General features: G+C 37.3%; 1 protein-coding gene across 1 annotated transcript in view; it reads left to right on the top strand.

Moving 5' to 3' along the window:
• Positions 1 to 4,391: 4,391 nt before the first annotated feature.
• The window catches only part of LOC112562170 (DNA-dependent protein kinase catalytic subunit-like), a 69,314-nt gene continuing 49,457 nt past the window's right edge, over positions 4,392 to 24,248 (top strand). Inside the window, exons 1-28 of the mRNA XM_025235242.1 lie at positions 4,392 to 4,540; positions 5,545 to 5,621; positions 6,220 to 6,312; positions 6,525 to 6,599; positions 7,600 to 7,708; positions 7,944 to 8,056; positions 8,424 to 8,523; positions 8,827 to 8,978; positions 11,630 to 11,722; positions 12,762 to 12,821; positions 13,047 to 13,142; positions 13,459 to 13,541; positions 13,771 to 13,855; positions 14,250 to 14,418; positions 14,574 to 14,734; positions 15,025 to 15,153; positions 15,408 to 15,532; positions 15,669 to 15,752; positions 16,446 to 16,521; positions 16,714 to 16,833; positions 17,268 to 17,387; positions 17,729 to 17,885; positions 18,965 to 19,083; positions 19,851 to 20,043; positions 20,423 to 20,634; positions 21,073 to 21,759; positions 22,321 to 22,549; positions 23,526 to 23,673. Of these exons, the coding sequence (XP_025091027.1) occupies positions 4,408 to 4,540; positions 5,545 to 5,621; positions 6,220 to 6,312; positions 6,525 to 6,599; positions 7,600 to 7,708; positions 7,944 to 8,056; positions 8,424 to 8,523; positions 8,827 to 8,978; positions 11,630 to 11,722; positions 12,762 to 12,821; positions 13,047 to 13,142; positions 13,459 to 13,541; positions 13,771 to 13,855; positions 14,250 to 14,418; positions 14,574 to 14,734; positions 15,025 to 15,153; positions 15,408 to 15,532; positions 15,669 to 15,752; positions 16,446 to 16,521; positions 16,714 to 16,833; positions 17,268 to 17,387; positions 17,729 to 17,885; positions 18,965 to 19,083; positions 19,851 to 20,043; positions 20,423 to 20,634; positions 21,073 to 21,759; positions 22,321 to 22,549; positions 23,526 to 23,673 (3,998 nt within the window). The 5' untranslated portion in view covers positions 4,392 to 4,407. The remainder of the gene's footprint in view (positions 4,541 to 5,544; positions 5,622 to 6,219; positions 6,313 to 6,524; positions 6,600 to 7,599; positions 7,709 to 7,943; positions 8,057 to 8,423; positions 8,524 to 8,826; positions 8,979 to 11,629; positions 11,723 to 12,761; positions 12,822 to 13,046; positions 13,143 to 13,458; positions 13,542 to 13,770; positions 13,856 to 14,249; positions 14,419 to 14,573; positions 14,735 to 15,024; positions 15,154 to 15,407; positions 15,533 to 15,668; positions 15,753 to 16,445; positions 16,522 to 16,713; positions 16,834 to 17,267; positions 17,388 to 17,728; positions 17,886 to 18,964; positions 19,084 to 19,850; positions 20,044 to 20,422; positions 20,635 to 21,072; positions 21,760 to 22,320; positions 22,550 to 23,525; positions 23,674 to 24,248) is intronic.

Here is a 24,248-nt window from a genome sequence, read left to right as displayed (position 1 = left end):
TGACTGTCCTTATGCATATTATTTTACGCTTCGCCAGGCTTGGTGTCAAATTTAGCAACAATCACCATTTTTCTAGCCCAGTAGACGTCTACTGGAAATATATAAAAGACATTTGTTTGTCAGGGGTGCGAGTAGGTTAGTTTAGTAGTTATATGCGTGTAGGTTTACAGACAGGTATGCTGGTATATAGATCATACCCTCAGCGGCATATGCTCGAGTCGGACAATAATTCGTAGCATAATATATAAGACCACGATTTTAGTTTTCTTCATGATATCATGCTCCCTACTGTACTGTTGTTTTCTGTGTGGCTCTCGCACACATCCCCAATGAATGCACTTACGTACGTCTTACCCCTGCTTTCTCTTTCTCTCGCGCACACACACGCCCGCGCTCTTTCGATAACAGGTCTTCGCTTCACTGTCCATCTATTACGGCGGTGGCGAGAAAATCGTCCGTGTGCCTCTGAGAAAGAGCTGACGTGGGTGTTTTCTCATTAGGCTGGGATCAGTACGCCACCTACCTCCGGCAACCTTCGTGCAATCGCTATTCTAATGGTGCAAGCGCATCGTTAAGTCCAATGGCGCGATGGACGTCATCGAGCTGTGCTTTCATCACAGCTGGCAGCGATCGAGTAGGTTCTCTTTACACTGCTGGATCCAATGGCTCATCTCGCAGTATGCAGCCATCGCATTAATTCAGTGGTGGTACGTTTACACGTAGGCGTTCGGTTGAGCGGTATAGTTCTTTTTTGGATATTTTGGGCACTCAAATGTTCCGCATTTAGTTACTCCGGTTACAGAGTAAATTGTTGAGGAGAGAGAGATGATAAGCTTTGTCATTAGGACGATCATTTCTCTGAAAATTACCGAAAGATGGAGACATCTGTAAGATGTCATGAAGTCACGTAAAATAACAAACCACATCGTCGGATTGTAATAAGTGCTCTTCCCAGAAAGACACTACTTTTAATCTAGAAGTAAATTCAGGACGCTTCCAAAATACTTGCATCCAATGCGCCGTTTTCCAGAAAAAACATTGGCCTAAGAAGAATTAGCAGGGGACGCACGTATCTATTTGAACATCCACACTCTTTGATATTCGTGAGGATTCAATTAACAGGACGTTATTTAACCCTCGAGAGGCGCTGCCAAGCGCCCATACTTCAAAAGGACTTCGATTAAAGCGAATAACGACCGTTATTTAAGCAATGTGATACCATACAGCAGTCCTGTTCTGAGGTATGAAAGTAACACAAGGCGTCCGACTACAGTTATGATGTCAGCCAAGTTCAGGGAACCAAATGTGAACATGTGACAGGAGAGATAATTCATGCGACATTCAGGCAGATGGTCACATGTTCTGAAATGCATTTATATCAACACTGTTATAATATGCCAAATTTAAGTTGGGTGGGAGTAGCATATATTTATATATATATGTGCAAATTATTTTCACAATGTGCAGCCCTCATCCCCCGACATACATTCTCTCTCTATTGATTGATGAATGCCATGAATATCATGATGCAAATATGGAGTGGTTAGGAAGATTATACATTGTGAAAGATCTCTTCGAATTGTTTGCGCAACAATGATTTTAGTTACGTGCTGCAGTCTAAACATGATAAACATGAGGAGATTAGATTTTTCCAAAGAGATTTTTCACCCCGCAATATTTATGGATTAATTTTCCGAGATACTGGACTTAATGTTTTCTGATGTGACAGACGAGACGTCCATCTCACTATTCGCCGAGGATATCCAGAAATGACACCTAAGCCCAGGCCAGTTTAGCAAACAGTGTCCTATATTCATTTGTCTGTTCGAATTCGTTTACTAGAATCAGCTGAATAAATTAAACAGTAATGGAATTCTCTTCTTCCGTCGAAAGGTTATCAGACTGACCAGTGGCTTCATTTTCTAGTGCCCTTCACCGTATGATACATGGGAAGGTCGAACCAGGAGATAGGAGAAAGCTGCTAATCAAACCCAAGATCGTCAGAAGACTGCTTTTTTTCTGGTTCATTTTACTTCGATTGGGCTATTATATGCGAGCGCGTGCATGTATTTGAGGAGAGGGAGTAAGGGACAGACGACCGACTGACCAACAACAGCTCGTGAGAATGAAGAGAATTAAAGAGAAAACATGCGTGGCTCAGTATATTTCCTGATACGCATGTACATACACTTCAGCGAACGTGTGCATTCATTATTTTAATTCCCATCACCCAGGAGACATTGAGTCCAGATTCAGCTGCTAGATCGCACCTTCTCGCATGTACACTTTCCGCTGTCAGCATGTTTGGTACATTCTAGAACAACGGCTTACAAACCATCCCCGCGCCTTCCTTGCATCCTGGCCGCCCGCGTGCCGTCGAGAAGACACGCTTAAGACACAAGCAATATGCGTGCTGCATATCGAGGTGGATCTGTAGACTCACTATAGCGAAACTAAAGCTGAGCAGCAGGAAGCAAGACGACAGTACTCTGGGATGGACTTAGTGTCTCTATGACAACGTCTCATTTCATATTACTTCCGTCTGTCCACGTCTATGACCTCCATGGCGGTGGCACTGATCTTTTAATCATTAAGGTGGTGTGGTGGTAAAACACTCATGTCTCCACGGCCGTTAGAATCTGAAGGTCTGAAGGTCCTGGGTTAAGATCTCCTGTCTCATGGTGTATGACACCTGTTCACACAGGGCTGCCGCAGGTTTTCTGCGAGCATTCCATATTTCCTCTCCTTTTCCTCTCCACGAAGTCACCATTCGATAGGAGCATTTTCATATCAAATAGACCAATTTCTTCTCCATTGGCTGATTGAGAAAGTCTAGTAAAGCATTCAGTCGCTGTTACTGAAAGAATCTTTGATTCATATCCCTGCACACCCACACTTCTTTCTGGACGTCAGGGTTAGCGTTCACTCCTTCTCATCCTGGTATCTCCATATAGTGTGATATCGCCAGTAGGTAGGAAAGTGTACTTAATTACCGTTAAATAAGCCATGCAATCATCTCTTTATTACTAATTTGATGATGCTGTTCTCACAGGCTTTCCGATATAAACATTAAGATTCATAGCACGCAAATAAACATCTTTTAAAGAGTCTATACCTGGCCAAGCGCAAAAATACCCCTGGAGGACCATTGGACTACTGCTGCATTCGGGCATGGCTTTATTCCCAGATGAATGTTAATTATGGGTTGAGGTATATGCTACGATACGTATAAAAGGAAATATATAGTTATATATATTGCATAAGATTGCTTCTCTAAATTATAGCGATCCTACTCGTGTCCATTCTGAATGTAAAATACGCACGATCGGTCGTTTGTACAATAGTATCGATCGATCGAGTGCCACGCATATTTTAATTTGATACGCTTGACTTGACTTAAGATACTCGAATGTCAGAATGTGGAACGTACATCTAAAGCTGCAGCAGGAGTGTTTCTGCTCGTGCGTCTTCTGATCATTTTTTTTTTCAAAAGGCGCTACGATGATCATGTCATTCTTCGTGTCGATAATCGCATTTATTCATAGAATAGACCCTTTCAAATAAAATCTGGAATACTTCAATCAGGGTCGAGTGTGCTGTGGAATAGCAGATCGATCCCTCTCCAATCAAGCAATTATACAACCTCCCTCAACTGCTTTCAAAGCCAATTGCTAAAATACATATGTAGAAGTCAGGATAAATATAATATATTTAAGTGACTATACATCCCACCGCGCTATACTCGGGTACCTATGCCATCTACCGTTCCTCTTTCTCACGGTCAGCCACATCAACCTCTGACTGCCGCGACACTCAGTTTAATTCTCTCATTCAGCCGGTGTCCCGGCCGTTGGTGGCAAAGCAAACAAAACAAACTGTGTTCGCACGGCCGAGTGTACCGGTCTTTCGATTAACCCCTCACCTGTGAGGTGGTGACTGCGGTACCTAACTTCGCCCACGACCCCGGGGCCGTGACCGTGTCCATCGATCAAGGCGGCCTGTCGTCAGTTTTCCCTCCCGATCGGCGATCACTCGTCACCCACCTATTGTTTTAACTTGCTCCCACGCCGTCCGTCATAGTTTCACTGAAACGGCCAGCGACCACCCTCCCATCGCCGGCCCTCACCCTCCCTGGATGCCTGTGTCTGCGTGCCATCCTCCGTCCCACCTCCATCCGATGTCCCACACCAACCACACTACCATATAATTAGTACTTAATTACATAGCTTATTCTTCCCCCGAAAACTGCGAGGGCTAATTGAAAAAGCGTAAATTTGTTCACTTTATCCCTCGTTAACAAAGAATTTTCATTCTCTCTCTCGCACACCAACATGTACGTCAACGCGCGTGACTCGGAAAATAGCTTGCAGAGTTGCCGTTCCTCGCAAGTGTTATTTTGAGGAGGAGATGGCGGCAACATTGGAGGAGACGTTGCGCTCTCTTCATGATCAGTCAGGAGCGTCTGCATATAATCTGGCAAATGGGCTAATTGCAGATATCAGACAGATATGTTTACATGAAATATCAGAGAAAGACAGAGGCAAGAGTTGATTCAGCACCTAATTATTTCTTTTACGTACTTTCAATTTCGTTAGGACTGGTCATGGACAATAATAATAGTGGATGGGGCAGTCGTTGGACCTATACCAGCAAGTAGTTATAAACTAAGGTTTTCTAGCAGTATCGTTTATAGATAAACAAGGGGTGGTTTGTTATTTTTTTTGGGGGGGTTTCGCTTGTTCCTTGTGTGTGAGGAACTGGATGTAGGCATGTATATGTGTGTGTGTTTTGCTTTGTGTTTTCCATGCTTGGTGGGTGTATCACATTTGTTTAGCCTGTATGGTAATAGCGCGATATAAAATTTTTATTCAGTAATAAATATTATTATTTAGAATGACAAGGTGTAAACTTATTTAGATGACAGCTTAAAGTGCATTCATACACACACCCACAAAAGTTCATATGTAAGCACACATAACTGGAATACTTACACTTTCATTCTTTTGTGAATATGTACTTTCCTACTCATGCATAGATGCAGACGTTTTCACAGTATTGAATGTACATGTAAAATATGGTTAATTGGGATTTTTTTTAGTCAATATATGACAAAAGCTGTAACCAGTGTCCACACACTTAATCATTAAATTAATGCCTTTTATTGAGTGTTCTAGTGTATAGCTTGCTGTGCATGAAACTTGAGAATCATATAAAATAGGTAGAGGCAATTACATGAGTGATGCAAGCATATGCAGAAAATGATAGTGATGAAATGAAATCATATGTATGAGTAGATATATGTGTACTTTCTTGTGCACACTATGATGCTGAGTCCATGTAAAAGGAGTTTTTGTACAGTAATTTGATCAACTGAAGAATTTGTAGAACAATAGTTGTTGTAACAGACTAGACCTGGTGCTAAGATGATAGATTTATCTAATGTGTTATTAGTTGATAACTAAGATTTGCATTTTGTGGTTGTTTTTATAACTTCCCCCTTTTAATAATAAAAGACTATAAAAATGATATTCTTTAAAATTTCAGATTATTGTTGCTCAGCTTTGTTTGACAAAGATATAGGCATAATTGCCTTTTTGCAGAAAGTTGCTGCAAAAGATGAGGTAATCTTTTATAAAAATGGTTTAATTAAAACTGTTGTTGTTATCTACAGGCTTTTGGCATGTGAAGATGGCACTTGTATTTATTATTTCTTTAGTAAGAGTGAGATTAGAATTTTAATTACTTTTTGATTTTGACATGTGACTATCGCTTGAACAAAGATTTGTATATTTGGAACATTTAGTCTTATTAAATAAAAACTATTCAAAGCTGAATAGTAGAGAAACTGAAGACAAAATATATTTGTACATAATTTATGAATCATTTGAATAATTTGTTGCATATTACTACTTTTTAAAAAAGTAAAGGTGACCATACTGTTGTTGGAGTGTGAGGTGTTAGAGATCCCAGTTATCTCAAGGCGAAGGTTTTGTAATGGTAATGCTTTTCTCCTCTCCCTCATTGCCTCACCTTGCCAACTTTCAAGGAGTCAGTAATTATTTCAAATAGGGGGCAGTACTCATCACATTAATCGAACTACCTACTCCTCACACTTTAAGATTCAGACATCATTGTTCTTACCTCTAGGCTATCTACTTCCTCAAATTACTTCTTAAAAGGTATGCCAAGAGAATAAAGAAATAAAGTTTTCTGTTTCAGTTTCAAAGCACCAAAACAAATCTACTTGACTTCATTGGTGACTTTTTGCAGAAAGTTGGGAAAAAACTCTTACCATATGCAATAGACATCAAGGTAAGCTTGTTAACGCTCGGCTGTAGCAGAATACTTTTTCTATATGTGTGTATATATATATTTAGCATCTGTTGGTCTCTCTGCATATATTAAGAAATGTGAATTAAAAGGAATTTTTTTTTTTCAGTTTTTGGTATATACTCTTAAGGGAAACAAGTGGATTATAAAAATAAACATTTTCTCACTAGGATGGAGGTTGTTTAATGTTACAGGAAGCATGTGTATCAGCATTCAGCAGAGACAAATATGCCAAGGTGAAGAATTCTGCTCTTGGTGTTTTGGTAAAAGTGAGTATAATTTTGAACTTTGTCATAGTTTCAGGCCATAAAATATTGTGTTGCTAATTGTGTATGATGTCATTTTTTGTGTACATTATTTTGTAAGGATGCTAAAACCATTTTCCTATTGGGGATCAGTCTGTGTATTCTTGTCCAATATTTATATACTCCCTTTGGATCAGTTTAGAGGTGTGTAATGCCTGTGATTATACTAGACCTATTCATTCATTCTGTAAATATGGACTGTTTGATCTTTACTAGTTGTCAGGAAAGAGTGGGAAGAACACAGCAGCTGACAAGGCTTGCCACAGAGGCCTTTCTTGAGTGGATGTTATGTTTTTATACAGTATTTGCATTCTAGTAACCCAAGCATGTAAAGTTAAAAAAAATCGCCCACAAAGCTTGAAATGTAAAAAAAGACCATTTACATCAAAAAGTATATAAAAAATATAATTCAATATGTTTATTAGAAAAAAGAGGAAGAATTCAAGTAGTACTGATGTTCATGTTGTCATTTTAGCTTTTTATCATGGACATCGATGCAAAATTCAGCATCTGATAATTATCTTTAACATGAAACACGGGGGTGAGCAGTCTAATTTTCTAATATTTTCAAATAAGCATGTGACAAGGTGTTTAATATAGCTGTTACGGGAAAAGTTTGTAGCAAAGTAATCCCTGAAGAGTATGAAGGATTCTTACCTTATTCTCTTATTCAATCTTGCGCAGTAGTGGTGAGCGTTCGTGGCTGCATCTAGCCAGGTACCTTTGATGGTGATGGTAGGCCAGCTTAATTGATGGTCAGCTAATACCAGTGAAAGGGTGAATGATGATGATAGCAATAGCTGCATTCTAGCAAGCCAGACACTCCATGCAAATATGAAAAGGCTTGACATACACAGTTGATAATGAATATTATGCAGCTGTTTGACCAACGTAGTTGATGATGATAACGTTCAACATTGTTGCTATGAAATATCTCAGAACTGAAGGTGAGAATAATTGGCAGGTTTTGGAGCTGACAGTTGGCTCACCAATACGAGAAGAAATGAAGATTGACAATCTGGTTGAAAAGTTATTTAGGGAGCTCACTAAAACCTCCAAGCTTGTCCCAACAGGTATGCATAAACTTAGTTGAACTTTACTTTTTCCACCACTTTGCTAGCATAGTCTAATAATAATAACCATTGCTGCTTTTAACATGAACTTCCTGATCTGGGTGCAAAGTTTTCATAACAAAATCGTACGATGCCTACAAGCTCAAACATTTGATAAAACCTGACTTTTGAAACTGCACTTTGTTGTGATATTTATACCATAGTCCATCAGTTGGTGCTGATGCTTGTTTTCCAGTGAAAGGAAACATTTATTTTCTGCTGGGTGTCATTGCTGAAGTATACCCAGAAGACATTACCCAAGATTCAGATCGTCTTGTTGGCTTGTATGTCAGTGCACTGAAGGCAGAGGTATGGTCATAACTGTAATGTTCCACCATGTTACAGTCCTGAGTCCTATAGATATATCCCCAAGCAGTCATTCCTGCGGGAATCACCTAAATTCATCCCCCTTTTCCTATAAATCTACACTGAAATATATTCAGACGTTAAACCTGTTGTACTTTATTTGTCACCACAAGTACCATGATTTCTGCTTACCTTGTATATTTTAAGTTAGTTTTGTCCTATCTCCTTTATTTAAAAAATAATGTTGACCATAGGATTTTTTTCTTTCATTTAAAGATGAATCACACCATCGCATCCTTTTGTTTCAAATGACAATTTAAAGTCATTGACTTTGAGAACTGGTTTTATGTGTTGTGTGCTTGCTTTACAGATGACATCAAAGACAAAGAAACCTGAGTTTCCTGTCATAGTAGGCTGCTTGCAAGGTTTGACAGCCTACCTAGTAAACTTCACTCAGTCATCAGATGAAGGTAAAAATCAAACAGATGGTAAGAGTGCCTTATGCTCTGATTAATGCCCTTTTATAATATTAGGAGAGAGTTTATTATTTCATATTATCTTCCTATTGCTCTATTCTAGAAATGTCCGCCTGTTTACCTGTGATGTTTGTCCTACAGATCATCAATTCGTAGTATCGCATAATGCAGTCATCCTGACCACTCATGCAGTGTTCATGTCTGTTAACATGAAACATGTTTATTTCACTTGTAGTAAACATGCATTTTTTCCCCTTATACTCATTAATTTTTATTTTATTACTTATTAACTTGCAGGGTCTTCACATTCTTATGAAATCTTCAACTATGCAAGAATGGCGATAGATCATAAAGTAGAGTTTTCCAAATACGATGTTCCAAAGGCAGGACTCCAACTGTTTGCTCGGCATGCAGGCCAGTTCAGCCAGTTTTTGGTGGATGACTATGAAGTAAGCCAGTTTATTAATATGATCTTTCTGAATATATGAATTGGAATAATTTCTTCTGCCATCATTGCTTAAAAATTGTCTATTTTAAATTCCTTTTTTTTTTTAAATTGAGGCCCAAATGATGGAGCAACTTAGTGGACAATGCCCTTGGTAACTTTACAACCTGTAAAAGAAATTTGCATGAATAAACCTGGTCTACTTTAAAATGAGGTTGTAGTTGTGTAGATACTTTATTGTTTTAAAAAAATAAAAAAATTTAACAGTGCAGATTGTTGAAGTTCAGTTCTGAGTGCAGTAAAACCTCTTTATTAAGACATTCCCAATTATGACTCCTCTTTGTTATGACCCAATCATTTTTCATGGACATATTTTGCTATATAAACGTCTGTTACGACTTCTTCCCCAACCTGATTTACAACTTACAGTTTATGTACTGTTATGAATTTTTTTTGGAAACGTTGCATGTTGGAAACAAGTACATTTTAAAATGTGTTGCTTCTGGCAGGCCACTTACTCTGTATGATGATTTTCTGCAGAAATCATGTAAAACAAGTAAATTTTGAAAGGGACTGCTTGTTTTGAGGGTCACCTGTCATTTTGACCCAAACCATATTTGTCCAGTCATAGCTACCATATTATCACAGCACTGAAAGTTGAGTCCATCCAGACTCAAGAGACAAATTGATCTCCAATGACAGGAGTAGCTACTATTGTCAAATATTATAAACAGAGCCATACATTGTTTGAACAAGTTCTGCTGCTATCATACTCAGTAAAAATGGCCGCTTTGCAGTACACATGTAAACAAAGACAAATCACACAATGGTGCATAACGTGATTTTTTTTTAAATTTTTTTTTTTGTTAAAAGTCTTTGTTGTCATTGTTCTTCAGTTCAGAGGTTTGTATTAAATATATCTACAAACAGTTGGTTTAAAATCTCACAATGGCACATTAATTCAATTTCCTCTTAAATAATTTTTTTTAAAAGCCTTTGTCGTCATTATTCTTTAGATGGAGGTTCTGTGTTTATGCAGAGGGGTTTATGTGAAACAAGTGTAACTCCTTGTGCAGTCATTAACGTTGGCCTAGTTGATTTGACTTTTGGTGTTGGTACGATGCGGTCTTATATGAGATGATATTGTAATGGTGACTCAGATGGGAGGTTGATATAGCTGGGATGTTATGGTTTTTGGTTGAAATGACCGCCCACATCTCTCTTTTTCTCGATCATTGTCGTTTTCTTACATATGTACATCAGTCGATTATCATCCCTCTTACCTAGTGACTTCCCTATAAATCTTTAGTACAGCCTAGCAGCAGCAGAATAAGTGATCAAGTGAAAATAACAAAAAAAAATTACGATATAGTTTTTAAAAGTATTATTCCAGTATTTCCTACTGCAACCTCTCTAAGTTATGACCCAATTTTAGTGGATTTTTGGCATCTTTGGAGTCTTAATAGGTAGTGTGCCCACTATTATGGAGTTCATGCAGTTATAGCCCCTGTTCATCCATCATGAGGGGAGATTGGTTTGCATTTTCTGGTCTGATTGGCATGTTGGCATACTCTGGAAAGATGAAAATGGTTAAAAAAAATACAGAGGCCACACTGTGTGAGTCAGAACAGTGGTGGCATGATTGTAGGTGGGAAGATTTCTCTTCCATTGATTTCCACCAGATCAGGCTGTGACAAATGTGTGGAAGGTGTGGGTAAGACTGGTGTTGAAGAAGTTTGTTTACACACAAAACAGTTGCTCTTGTTCTGCACACTTAACGGGAGGAAGTGGCCCCAAGAAGCCATAGATGACAGTACCTTCATTGTTTGCAGTCAAACAGTTGGTGGTAAGTATAATTCACTTAGCAATAAATGCTGCAGCTTAGCGCCCCACTGCTTCAACAAGATAATCACCACACCAGCAGGAAATCTCCCGACAGACCCCTCTCAGCCACCCTGCAGTCCAGCATAGATCTTGCCGGCATGGCACAGTTCCACCTGACTCAATGCCCCCAGGTGCCCCCTATAAATGTGCTCAGTAGCATGTGAAAATGTTTGAGAATGTTCCACCTCTTTGAACATAGGTACCGTGAGACTTGGTATGAATAGGGCAAACATTTGCAAGGCTGGGACATTTGCCCATTGCGCTATACCCCACATCCAACAAAGCATCCAAAGTCTCCACGGATGGCTATGGCGTGTCTGCAGGTTCAGAATTTGGGGGAGCTTTTCCACAGGAATCTTCCTCACCTGTTGACCATCAAACTTGACAGAAAAGATGCTCTCATGGTCTGTCCCCTATGCCAGCTGTCCATTGCATCTGACCTGTAATTAGGGCCCATCTAATATCCCTCATCCCACACTGGACACGGTTAGGGCTCAACACACTACCACCAGCTACCCACTACACACTGGACTTTAGTGTAGATGGTTGTGACATGTGACAGAGACAGAGATGAAGGTCACATGTGTGCATAATTCTTTGAACATAGTCATTTAAGTAATTAAGACGCAAATTCTTATTTGAAGAGAAGGAGAGAAGGGCATAGTTGTGCCACATTTTGAACAAAGTATGTGAGCATTTAATTTTCATGGTTGGTTTAATGTGGGTAGGGATGTTTCCTGTTTTTATGACTAGTCATGAAATGTATTTCAGAACATGTACACAAAGCTGCAAGCTTGGAGTAAACACCAAAACAGGGATGTGCTTCATCATGGTGTGGCAGCTATGGATGCTTTCCTTCGACAAGTACTGAAGCATTTTTTTCTCTTTCCATCTCTTTTTTTTTTTTTGGTTTGTTTTAGGGACCTAAAAGATGCTAATACAGTTGTGGTAGTAGACCATTTTTGAGTGGTTCATTTTTGGAGTTGTGACGTGCTGGGGGCAGCAGGCTCTGATATTGTTGTTAATACTTAAAAGTTGGTTATTTATGAGGGATGTTCCACTTCTGCCTGGACTTCAGTATTTTGCATGCTTTTAGTGAGTGCAGATCATGAAGACTTGATAGAGGCATTCTTCAGGGTGTTTTCACTTTTAAAAAATTTTTTTTCCTCTCCTAGTTTTCCCAGAATGGAGAGAAGTAAGTTGATGCACACTCCATCAAGTAATCCATCCATGCTGTCAGCATTTTGCATCACTTTCAGTGTGGCTTGTAGGCTGTTGACATTTTGCAGAAGTTGAAAGAAACTTTTGATGATGATCCATCTAAAAACACTGTCACAGACTGGTTTCAACGATTTGGCAGTGGTAATTTCAGCTGTGATAATGAACATCATTAGGAACTAATTGCTGGAAGGAGGGAACAGCTGAAGTTGATGTCAGAATCAGGATTTTGTTTTTTTTTTCAAAAATGAATCCATAGGGCCAAAAAATGTGCTGCAAAAAGTGGCAGCTATGTTGAAAAAGTTTAAAAAGAGTTAAAGAATAAGAGAAAAATATAAAAAAAATTCTCAGGATTCATTTTATTGCTAAGTCGGGGCATAAGTGGAGCATCACTCATATGCAAACCAAGAACTATTCATAAGGTGAAATTCATAAATTTCAGCTAATACATTGGACATTGTAATCTGGGCTTTTCTAACAAGATCAGTTTAGATGTATAGGAAAGACACCTATAATTTGATGTAGCAGGTTGATTCACTGGAAAGCATTTATAAATTACCAGGAAGAAAACTTTTAGAGAATTTTTTCTGCCACAGGTCTTGTCATTTGCAGGAATTCTTAACATGAACCATTTAACCTACAGCTCATTGTTGCATCATTTCAACAATAGAAAAATGTTTTGCAGATTGCTGAGGCTATAACTGAAAAAGCAAAAAGGGGGATAAAAGAAGGTGGAATTTTCAAAGTAAGAAACTTCTGTTTCGTTAGTATTACACAAACAAACGGCTTTAAACTGTTAGTTTCATTGCATATATGCACCCAGCTAACATGTTTTTATTAATCAGCAGACATTTGTATCATTTATCACATGAAATAAGTAATAGATCCGGTTGTAAAGTACATAAGAAATTACAGGAACACACCTTAACATGTACAACAAATTAATCTTGTCCATTATGACTGTTTCTAGTTCTTTGTGCAAGTGTTTCAAACTACAATGCAGAATTCTTCAGCCAGCTCCAAAGAAGTTTCCATGGCAGTGAGAGGATATGGTCTTTTTGCTGCTGTAGGTACACATGAAAAGATTTATAATATTCATGTGTGTGTACATGCATGGACATTTTATCATGTTTGTTTTTGAGATAAAGAGATGCAGATGCTTATCTGTTAGTGTATTTCATATGCATAATATGAAAAAAACCATAAGAATAGTAACAAGAACATCTGAAAATTATCTTGAATATTTTTCCATTTTAATTTAATCTTTTGTTGAAAATAAAATTCCTTAGTTGATTCACAAAGTAATACGTGAAAAATAATCAGTCAACTTAGGATGGATCATTCAGTGCAGTAATCATGAGCATGGAAATGTGTTTTCTTAGCCTTGCAGTATATTTTTGGAACCTGCAGATGTCACATTCATGTTCAGTGAGATGATCACAAAATGTGAACAAGAATTCCTCAGGTTTGTCATTCAAAAGAATGATAATTAATACTAGTAAAATTAAGCTTTTATTTTATTTGAAAAAGATTATTAACCCTTATTTTAAGAACCATTATTGATTTAATTTTCTTTGAAAGCCTTGATATAACTCTGATGAATTCCCTATAGAAACGATTTATAATTTTTGCATGCTGTTACTCATGTTACTGTCACTTATACCTTTATAGAAGTCGTGTTTAATGATGTTCAGAACAAATGAACCTGTACATGAAAAGCTGTCGTCACTTCCTGACTATCTCCATGCTCTGGCCAGCATCATCAAAGTGGTAACAAAGGTAAAATAAGACACATTCAGAAATTTTAGGATCAAAGTTGTAACTAAGGTAAACAAACTTTAATACCAAAAGTGGTAACTAAGATAAACAATAGAAATTTTAACGTCATCAAGGTAGTAACTAAGGTAAACAACAGAAAGCTTGACATGATTGATGTAGTAGATTTTAGATGTAGGTGATTGATTGTAGATGCAATGGTAACATAGTTGAAATATGCATCAAAATACAGTGGCTGCACTGTATATAGCTGCTATCACTGTCGTTTTTGTCATCTTTGTAACTGTTATTAAATAATTATGTACATAAACATGTGTGCATTAATATTTTATTTGTTATGATATTCAGTGGAATTTGTCTTTTATCATCTTTAATGTATTCTTTGGTCATGTGAAAGGTTTCGGAAGTGTATGCCTTGACTCTGGAACGCTTATTGGTCTTACTGTTGGAAAACATTCCTACCATCTACCGCGGATTTCACTTCACCTGTCTCAAAGGAATCTTGCATCTTCTTATTGTTCTGCAAAGCAAAGGCAGTACTTTTAACAAGGTTCTTTCGGGGTTTGGTTAGTACAGTTATCTGTCTTTACAAGGATTTTAAAATATAAGAGACCATCATTCTTTGATTGGACATTTCAAAAAGAATATATTTTGCCCATTTAAAATGTCTCAAACAATTCTTTTGTTATTGATTCTACTTGGGAAAATGTTTTCATTTCAGTATACCAGGGATTAATTCGTACATGCTCACATCCAGTTGTAATGGGTGCTGATGAAAACCAAGAGATTTCCACTGCAGAAACTGATCTAACAGTAAAACAGATTACTTACAAAGATTACTTGGAGGTGTGGTCTGGTCTTTTGGAAAGTGGGAAAATCAAGGTACTCTCAATATACTGCATCTTCATAATATTTTTTATATTCAATACTTTTTTCTTTTCTGCCTGTGGCATGCAGTTCCACTCTGTTCACTTATCCTTTTTAAATATTGTTGCAGCAGTCCTATTAGAATCACTGGATAATTTATTTTGGGAATACTATAATAAAAGTACTCGATGAATTCATAAGATGTTGATTTTGTCTCTGGCCTAAAGTTTTTGTAGTTTAAATGCAAGATATGACTTTGCTTGTCTATGTTGTTTAAGATCATAAAATAGATCTTATTATTATAGGACCTTATCCAAGATGGCATTGGATTTGCTGAGCGTGATCAACTGACACATGCTGTTTACAATGAACTGATGCAAGCCATCCTGAAAGTAATTTCAAAGCTGGACTTAACATCTACTACCCAAAGAGAGGTAAGATTTCTGATGGCAAAACCTAAAGTATTCTTAACTTACTGTCAGTAGCGAACCTTTTTTTCAGCTTGTGCTTCCAGTCAGCTTCAACAAATATTAGTGTTTCTTAGAAACATGTCAAAGTGCTTGGGATGGATTCTTTTTAATTCAGCTGCTGACAAAAATGAGTAATTTAAATGGCTTCACCTTAATAGCAGGAGAAATCAAACAGCAACAGTCAGTGAACTTTTTTGATTTGCAATTTTCTGTTTTAGAGTGAAACTTCTGGCACAGAGGAGGAAAAAAGTGACATCACTCAATCAGGTGACCCAGTTCATGAAATAGAAGCAAATCGACCAATGGACTTCCAGGTCCTTATCAACCTGGTGGACTTCAGCAGGTTAAAAAATGTTTTAATGTCTTTTCGCTCATTTTATGTTTATAAAACTGACCTTTTTTATTTCTTACTCATTTTAGCAGAAGTCTTACTGATCTTAATCTGTGGCCATTTTTTTGTGTGTGTTTTTTTTTTGCAGAGATTTGCTTGTGCCTAAACACTTCCAGTATTTTGAAAAGTGGGTGTTCACTTTTACTCACACAGTTGTTGTTCAGTCTACAGAGTAAGTCTTGTGCATATTTTTGCATCAACTTTTTCTCTGTACTTTATTGAAAATTTATGTTGATAGATACATTGAACTATAGAACTGCCACAAAGCTGTTATCTCTAAGCTAAGATACAACTTTATTATCCCAGTGACCAGTTATTAGCGCCTGTATAAGGAAACATAAATTAGAACCACACAGCACAACATCAACAATACCATCACACATTCATATCTGCCACACCAGACCCCAGTACAAATACAGTTCAGACCTGCATATGAAAGTTTGTTCACTCGTGGAAGCATTTAAAAGTCACAGGGCTGAAACAACAAAGAACAGCCTTAGTCCGTTGGTCATGCATTCAGGCACACAGAATCAGTGGTCTGGTGGAAGCTGATGGAATTCTAATAGGACATGGCTAGTTTATTTTATAAACATCATTTTATTATGTAATGTGTTAAAAGACATATTCAGAAAATTTTTATTGGAGATGTAGCAGAAACTGTTAAACATTTATTCATTCCTTCTTCTCGTGTATTGATTTATTATTTATTTATAGAGTTACCAGTTTAAGCAGATCTCCAAACACGAAAATTTAGCTTTCTTTCTATGAAAAAATAATAAAATATTAAAGGTATTTTTTTTTATTTTTTTTTTACTTCACCATGAGTGGGTTGTTCCTTTTTCTTAAGTTATCTGCTTTATTACAGGTTTCCCCTAGTGAGTGGATTTTACAAACTCTTAGCTGTAACCATGAAAATAGCAAACAAGTTGGAGTACTTCAAGGTATTGTTAAGGCTGTTGTTTCTGATATTTACTACAGCATGTGTGTGTGTGGATGCAATTGCAGACATACACCTATGTAACTCTCTGGGAGAGTAAGAGAGAGATGTCTTGTTTTTTAAAAAAAACTTCACATTTGATGTTAAACAGTCTTGCATCTGTGAAGAGGTAATTGATTTGACATTTCTCCAACAGGACATTGCTGTGGAGAATTCTTTTAAGAAAGAAGAGCAAATGGATGTGGATGAAACTGGGATAGATGGTCAGACCGAAAAACATCTCACATACATACTGATCAAGAAGTTCTCTGAGGAGGTAATTATAAAAAGTCCTAATCACTTTTATTGTTAAAAAATCTTACTTTTTAAATAAACTTTGCTAACTTTCATATCTAGAATGCATTGTTTGTGAAAAGATACACTGTAGATCTTTCAGTTAAAGGTAAGAGCACTGTTGAGCTTGCAGAATATTGCTGAAATGAGCTTTCTAGAAAATTACACTTTTGTTTTCTTATGTTTCAAAACATAAGATTCATTGATTTTCCTCATTTTCATGTTTTAAAGCCTTAAATTTATTTTCTTTAATTTTTCATGTTTTTGGCTTACTGCAGAGAATTTGAACTGAATCAGACTTGCTCACTTTTCATTGCAGGAGGTTTCGTAATGTTTCACTTGAGATATATTGTTTAGATAATGTGGGTGTAACTTTGATGAATGGCTTAACTAAACTTTACAAAATTTGTGCTGCAGGTGTTGGTGAGAATGAAGAAGTTTCATGATGACCTACTAGCATCCTGCCTAACGCTTATCCTAACTTTACCAAAAGAAATCATTGCCCAGCAGATGTCTAAAATAGTGCCTGCAATACAGGTATAAAACATGTATGATTATTTTAGAATACCTTTCAATGAGTGTAAAGGTTTTATTTATTTATGTATTAACCTATCCTCCAAGAATATGATCCATGTAAACTGATTTCATATATATAAATAAATAATGACTGAGTCCATATGGAAAGAAGCAGAGGAAATACACTCATCTAAATGCATGTTTTAAAAGGATTTATTGAATGTGCTTTTCATCTAATAACAGTTTAACACTTTCTATACATTTACACCCTCAAATGTGAACAAGATTTTGATGAAGATCATAGCTATAGCTCAATTGCGTGGATACACCTGTATTGCATAAGCTAACTTGTTTTTCTCCAGCTGACATTCTCTGTGGGCTTGAGCTACCTGCCTTTAGCAGAAGTGGGACTTGATTCTTTAGTGTGGTGGTCACAAGTGTTGCCTCCTGAAGTCCTGGCCCCACACTATGCCAACATCCTGCCTTGTTTGGATAGCTACTTAAAGACTGTAGACACAGGTACAGTACTTTGCTGAGTTTTTGATTACAGTAAGTCAAAATAAACAAGTGAGATTCAAAAAGAAGTCATTGCAACAAAATTTGCTGTGAAATTTGCTTTAATAGTGATTCATTGTTTGGTTCTTGGATTGTGTTTTAAAATTTTCGCAGATAGATGGCTAGCTTATACATTTTCCTTTGTAGAACAGCCATTTGACTGAATTTTTGCTGAATGGCTAGTTGATAGATTTATGAGTGTTTGTGTCTCTAAAATGTTGAATAGACAGTTTGATGACTGCTTCTTCAGTTGTTGGTTGTTTATGAATGCCCCTGTATGATGTATGTGTTTGTGCATTTTTACTAAATAATCTTTGCTAGAATGTTAAAGCCGTACCTTTTATATTTAATTTGGTTTCTTTATTTCTGAGTATTGATGTAGTTACCTCATTCATTCCATTTTGTACCATGTCTTTATGAGAATTAAGTTGTCATCACACTACTGGGTTTTTTAAGAAAGCATTTAGAAACTGAAGAACGTGTGTTTCAATTTCAGCAAACTGCTGATTGCAAAGCCATTCCTGACACAGCAGAGGGGATATTTGCTAGTTTATAATTATAAACTTTGACAGAAGAGATTTTTATTATCTGCATGTTTATTAAGGTTTAAATGACCCCCTTCTTGTGTATGTGTGTGAAAGATGAATATACATTCATAGATCTATCTGCACATATAAAAAAGTCAATCATACCAAATACTTATCACGCTGCTTTAAATAAGGTGACCAGACGTTTCGGGGGCGAAAGCGGGACACGTGCCGATGATGGTGTCGTCACTGTCAAAGAACGCCGAAAAAAGTGATTTTTAAAGACAACCGGGACATTTGATGGACTTGCCAGAAAGCCAGAAAGTGGGACATTGGGCGTCCAGCCCGATGAGCAGGCGGGACATGAGGTCAAAAGCGGGACTGTCCAGCCTAAAGCAGGACGTCTGGTCACCTTACTTTAAACAAAATTCTAAAACAAGAGTGCTAGATGTTAAAAAAAAAGGACATAAAAGTGAAAGAATGATCGTTTATGAAAATATTGATGTGTAACTTTAGGAGCAGAAGATGTCAGTGTGGAAACACTGGTCACTGTGTCCTCATCTAAGTCAAAGTATCGAGGGAAAAAATTGCCAGTCCGCTTGGTTAAGGAACGCAAGCCTGTAGATTTAGACAAGGTTAGTGCTTTTTCCATTATCGGTACAATAGTCACTTTTGTCCAGCCTTGCCCGTAAAGATGCTTCTTCCATCGTCACAATCAAGTTTCTAAGCAGAGGTGGTATACTAAAAACACTAGAATTTGCATCATTAGTATGGAGTGTTTGCAGAAATATAGTTTAGGTTATGAGGTTTTTTAAAAAGTTCCTAGATGAAGTAGAACAGTCTGGATTTTTAAAATGAAATATTTTATAAGGGCTTTAAAAAGTAGAGTAGATCAGATTAAAATTTACATGTAGAGTAACATAATCAAGCTGCATACATTTTTAACATATATTGTACAATCTGTCAACAAAGAAGTCTTTACCTTAGGAACATATCCATTTAAACATTGCACACATGCACACTGGGGAGAGGGGAGAGAGAAAGTATAAATAAGCACTTAGAAGCTAGAAATGCAGTGGTCAGGTATTTTACATAGTTTCTCTGAAAATTCCAAAAATGCAGAAATATAACTAAGCATTAAGACCATGCTCCTTAAAAGTGTATGTGCTATATAAATTTACATTATTTATTATTATTGTAGCGTCGTCTTGTTTCTATTCACTCCCAGTGGAGCATTACTGTAACTGATAGTTGCTTAATTGTCTAAGCATGCCAAATCACTGAAAGTATAGTGATCATAGTTTCTAAATTTTTTTTCAAATACATTTTCCAGAGGGAAAAGTATTTATAAGAAGTTGTGTACAAGCAACTAGTAATCCAAGTTGTTTTATGGGATGTGCAGGGATACGAAAGTCAGCTTTCAGTAGTCAAGCAAAAAATTGTGACATACCTTGGGTCACTTGGTGGTAGCATGAACTTTGCCCTTCTTGCTAGAAGGGAGGAAGAAATTAGCAGGCGTGCCATTGCTTGGGACACAGAGCAGCATTTGCGTTTTGACATTCCTTTCTTTGACATGAAGCCTAGCATCTACTTTGGTAAGTTTGAAAATAGGCATCACCTATATTGAAAGCTAAATTTATGTTGACCTTATATGGAACATTCTGCTTTCAACCACTCGGCTGTTTCATGTTCATTATTTTCTTATCCATAAATCTTTAGCTTTCTTTTCAGTCCAGAATTTTATTTATAATAATGGCATTTCTTTGCTAATATTATCTTGAGCATTATCTATTTTGATTTCTGTTGCCATATTTTGTCCTGTTCCTTTTGTTACCTTACCTTCTTTTCCCAGTTTTGTCAACCATTCTGTGCATCATTATCAATCTTTCTTTTTCTTTTGCTAGAGTAGTTTATGTACTTAACAATCTGTTCACCTAGAATAAAAATAGTATTACCAAATTTTTTTTTATGTAGATCCCTTCTTACCTCATGTGGTTGAACTAGCCACTCAGTCCAGCAACCGTCAGACTAAAGTAAGTGCTTGTGAATTGCTGCACTCGCTAATCCTGTACACACTTGGGCGCAGTGCACAACAGCCAGGCGAGATACAGAAAAGAAACCCTATGGACAGCCTCTATCGTAAACTGTTTCCAGCCCTTTTGTCTCTTTCCTGTGATGTTGAACAGGTGAGGCAAAGAGAAAGAAGTTGTAATTTTCGGTTTCTCTGTGTGCATATTTTATGTATGTGTGTGTATGGGATATGACTGTGCATGTGTGTGCATGGAAAAGACCAGACATGCATGTGTGTGTGTGTTAATGTTATGTGCCTGGTCAAAGTTGTGCCTCTTTTTAAGACCATGGTGTTTGAAGACTAAATAAGACATGTGATCTTACCCATCAATGTTTTGGTTGCAGAATGCAGTTGTAAAATGAAATTATTTTGTTTTAAAGCTTTAAAAGCATTCATCCTTCTATCTTCGTTTTTGCAAATTTTGTCAGGGTAATTTTTTGCATTGGATGGTCAGTTTTAGGAAACACTTATTAGATGTGTAAAATGTTAAGCTGCTTCAAAATGCTTTTAACCCAGGTGTTGTTTCAACAAAACAAAAACTGTTGTGTTTCAGGTGTGTCGTCAGCTATTTGAACCTTTGGTGAAGCAGCTGATTCACTGGTTCACAGGAAACAAGATGGCAGAAAGCCCAGAGTCGATGGCTTTGTTAGATTCCATCTTTGATGGCCTTGTGCAGCAGGACAACACCATGCTTCGCGATTTTGCAGCTCAGTGTCTACGTGAATTTCTAATTTGGTCCATCAAACAAACTTCAAAAAAGGCTATGGAGACAAATCCCAGAAATGTGACATCTATTCTGAAAAGGATGCAGAGTTTCGCCCTTCATCCAAGTGCCTTTAAAAGACTGGGTGCTGCACTAGCTTTTAATAATATATACATGGTGTTTCGAGAAGAGCAGTCGTTGGTGGACCGCTTCACTTTCCAGATTCTGGTGTTGTTTGTAGAGAGCCTGGGCATTGCGCACCAAGATGAGGCTTCGCTTGGCACACAGGAGCAGTGCAAAAAGGCCCTGGAACATGTGGAAAAGATTGTTTGCAAGAGAGTAGATATCTTGAGGAAACCATCACCTCACAGAAAGGAACCTAGTGAGTGGAGCAAACAAACACTTGACATTGCCGTGCGGTGGCTGGTGCGGCAATGTGGACGTCCACAGACTGAGTGCCGACATGCCTGCATGCAGCTTATGTACAAGTTAGCTCCCTTGATCCCAGGCATCAGTTCACCATTTGATTATTTCAAGGTGTCGAGAATTGTCTGTATGAATTTTAAAATCAGAGCATTTTTCTAAATATTGGTGTTTTGGGTGTGTCTCTTTTATTCTAAAATGATATTTTAACAATGGAGTTGCAATGCTTAAGACGTTTCTTTAAACAAAAAATTTATAACTTTCAAAAAGTATATTTCTCGTCTGTTTTCGCAGTCTCACACCAGAGATCAGCCTCAAATGCTTCTATCAGATAGCTACGGTGTGAGGCTTAAAATGCTATAACATTTGAAAAAGACAAAAGCAGTAATCAGCTCAAAATTGATGCTGTAAATGGCAATGTATTTAGGAACAATGAGCAGTGATAGTACAATTATGTGTTACCACATTTGGTTACGGAGAAACATATATGAATTATCATTTCAACACAATTCAGCTGTGTTTAAAGCTGCTTAGTCTTAATTTACAAACTTGTAGCTGTGTGTGAAGGGGTGTGTGTGCGAGAGCATGTCTGCATGTGATCGTGTGTGCACATGTCTTTGTTAAGAATGTTAATTTTTTTTTTTTTTAGAACAGAACTGTTTTATATTTATGCAGGCTGCCCTGGACATTCAAAATGCTTCATACTTTGTGGTGAGATTTGAGGGTGGTGGCCAAGTAGGGGACAGAGGTGGCCTGTGTGGCCACCCTACACCAAGCAAGGTGGCTGAGAACTTTTCTCTAAAGGCAGTCCTATCATGGTTTGATATGCTGCTGGCTGTTTTGGACTGTTACTGCTGGGTATTTGGTGAAGGGCTTTTGTCACCAGCCAAAATGTTTGAAAGTTGTAAGATTTTTTTCTTTTCTTCTTTGATCTTTTTCCGCTCTCTCAAATATGCCATCTTATGATAATAAATAATACTAAATATTGTAGAATGGCATTGGTACATGATCTCTGTAAAATGTAACTCAAAAGAATATAAGAACAAATTAATCCATAACCAAATGTAAGATCAGATAACTCCTACGAGAACTGTGTTTAACAGGCAAATTTCTCAGTTATTTACTGTTCTAGAGCCTCTCATTGGTTTTTTTAATCTAATTTTGACTTTGGTGCAAGATATAGAAGTACAGAATAATAGGGAAAATTTTGAGCTTTTTTAAAAAGAAAGATTAGCTGAGATGTTGTAACAAATTCTGTTTAAATCAAAGCATTGGGTTTTTTTTTCTTCTTTCTTTCCTTTTCAACATTACTTATGACCGCAGGAGCTGCTCAGTATTCAAAATTGTACACTGTAGAGTCCCCTCCCTTGCAAAGAAGGACCTCAGAAGAAAGCAAGGTGATTTCCCTTGAATGTTAATGTAGTGTACCCCTCTATCAGCTGATATCCAGCGCTATACTATGGCTGCATGCACTTGGACCTGCTATTGCATTGCTGTTTTTAACTTACCCTGCCTCTAAAGTGTTTCAGTTGAGGGCGATTAATTGTATAGCTTGAGTCATGGATCTTTGTTTGCTTAGATTTCTGAATGATAATTTCCTCCCTTTCCTCCCTGTGTTCTCCTTGCTGCCTTGACTTTTCAGAATTAAACTTGTTATCAGCTAAAGGTACACTGGGTGAGTGCTCAAGGGAAGTCATCGGCCAAAGGGCATTTTCTCCATCTGCTTTTAGTGAGGGAGGGAATTCTATGGACATTTTTATTGGAGTAGAGCAACTCCCATGGCCATATCATCAGGTAAGTAAAAAAGAACAAGAATTTCCTTAAATTTGTTTGAAGAAGTGTGTGAACATCCAACAACATGTTACTATATCATTTTTCAGCTGGATTTAAGGGCACTCGTGTCTTTAGCAGCTTGCAGTATTTTGTGACAGAGATGGCATTGGGTGATTTGTCTGTGGCTGCAAAGCAATTCCAAAGGAAAGCAGAAGCTGTTTTCTTCACCCCAAAAGAAAAGGATGACTACAACAAGTTAATATACTTTAATATTCTATGTTTCATTTCATTTCTACTTTTTAGTAAAGGGTTGTTATGTAGGATGTATGCTTATCTCCCCTTCTGCAGTCCTCTAGAACAGTGGTTCTCAAAGTTTTCTGGACCACGGACCACTTTACTTAAGTAAAAGCTATGGCGGACCACCATGGCCTAAGTAAAAAATATGGCGGGCCACCAAGGCCTAAAAATCAGTCTGTACTATGAATTTCAAATTTAAATTGCCGCATTTGTTTCAAAACTAAATGTCCTTTTGTAAAAGTAGCATAGTAATAAGATGACATAAAACTACGTATACCTCGTTCTTTGTAATTAAAATGTTAATGCGAGGAATGCATAACTTTAAACATCACTTTGCTGACATCTGACGACTGTCAGCCGCGTACCACCTGACTTATGGTCCGCGGACCACACTTTGAGAACCACTGCTCTAGAAGGAAATGGGAAATTGGGCTAAAGTGATAGATTCTTAAGTTCTGAATCATTTGTGCTGAAATTGTTGCAAAACAATTGTTCATTTTCCGTTGAGTCTACAGCACACCTGTCATGCAGTA

This window comes from Pomacea canaliculata, linkage group LG1, assembly GCF_003073045.1.
Source record: "Pomacea canaliculata isolate SZHN2017 linkage group LG1, ASM307304v1, whole genome shotgun sequence".
Lineage (NCBI taxonomy): Eukaryota > Metazoa > Mollusca > Gastropoda > Architaenioglossa > Ampullariidae > Pomacea > Pomacea canaliculata.
Note: the sequence above shows the minus strand (reverse complement) of the source record. Positions and strands in the feature narration are given on the sequence as shown.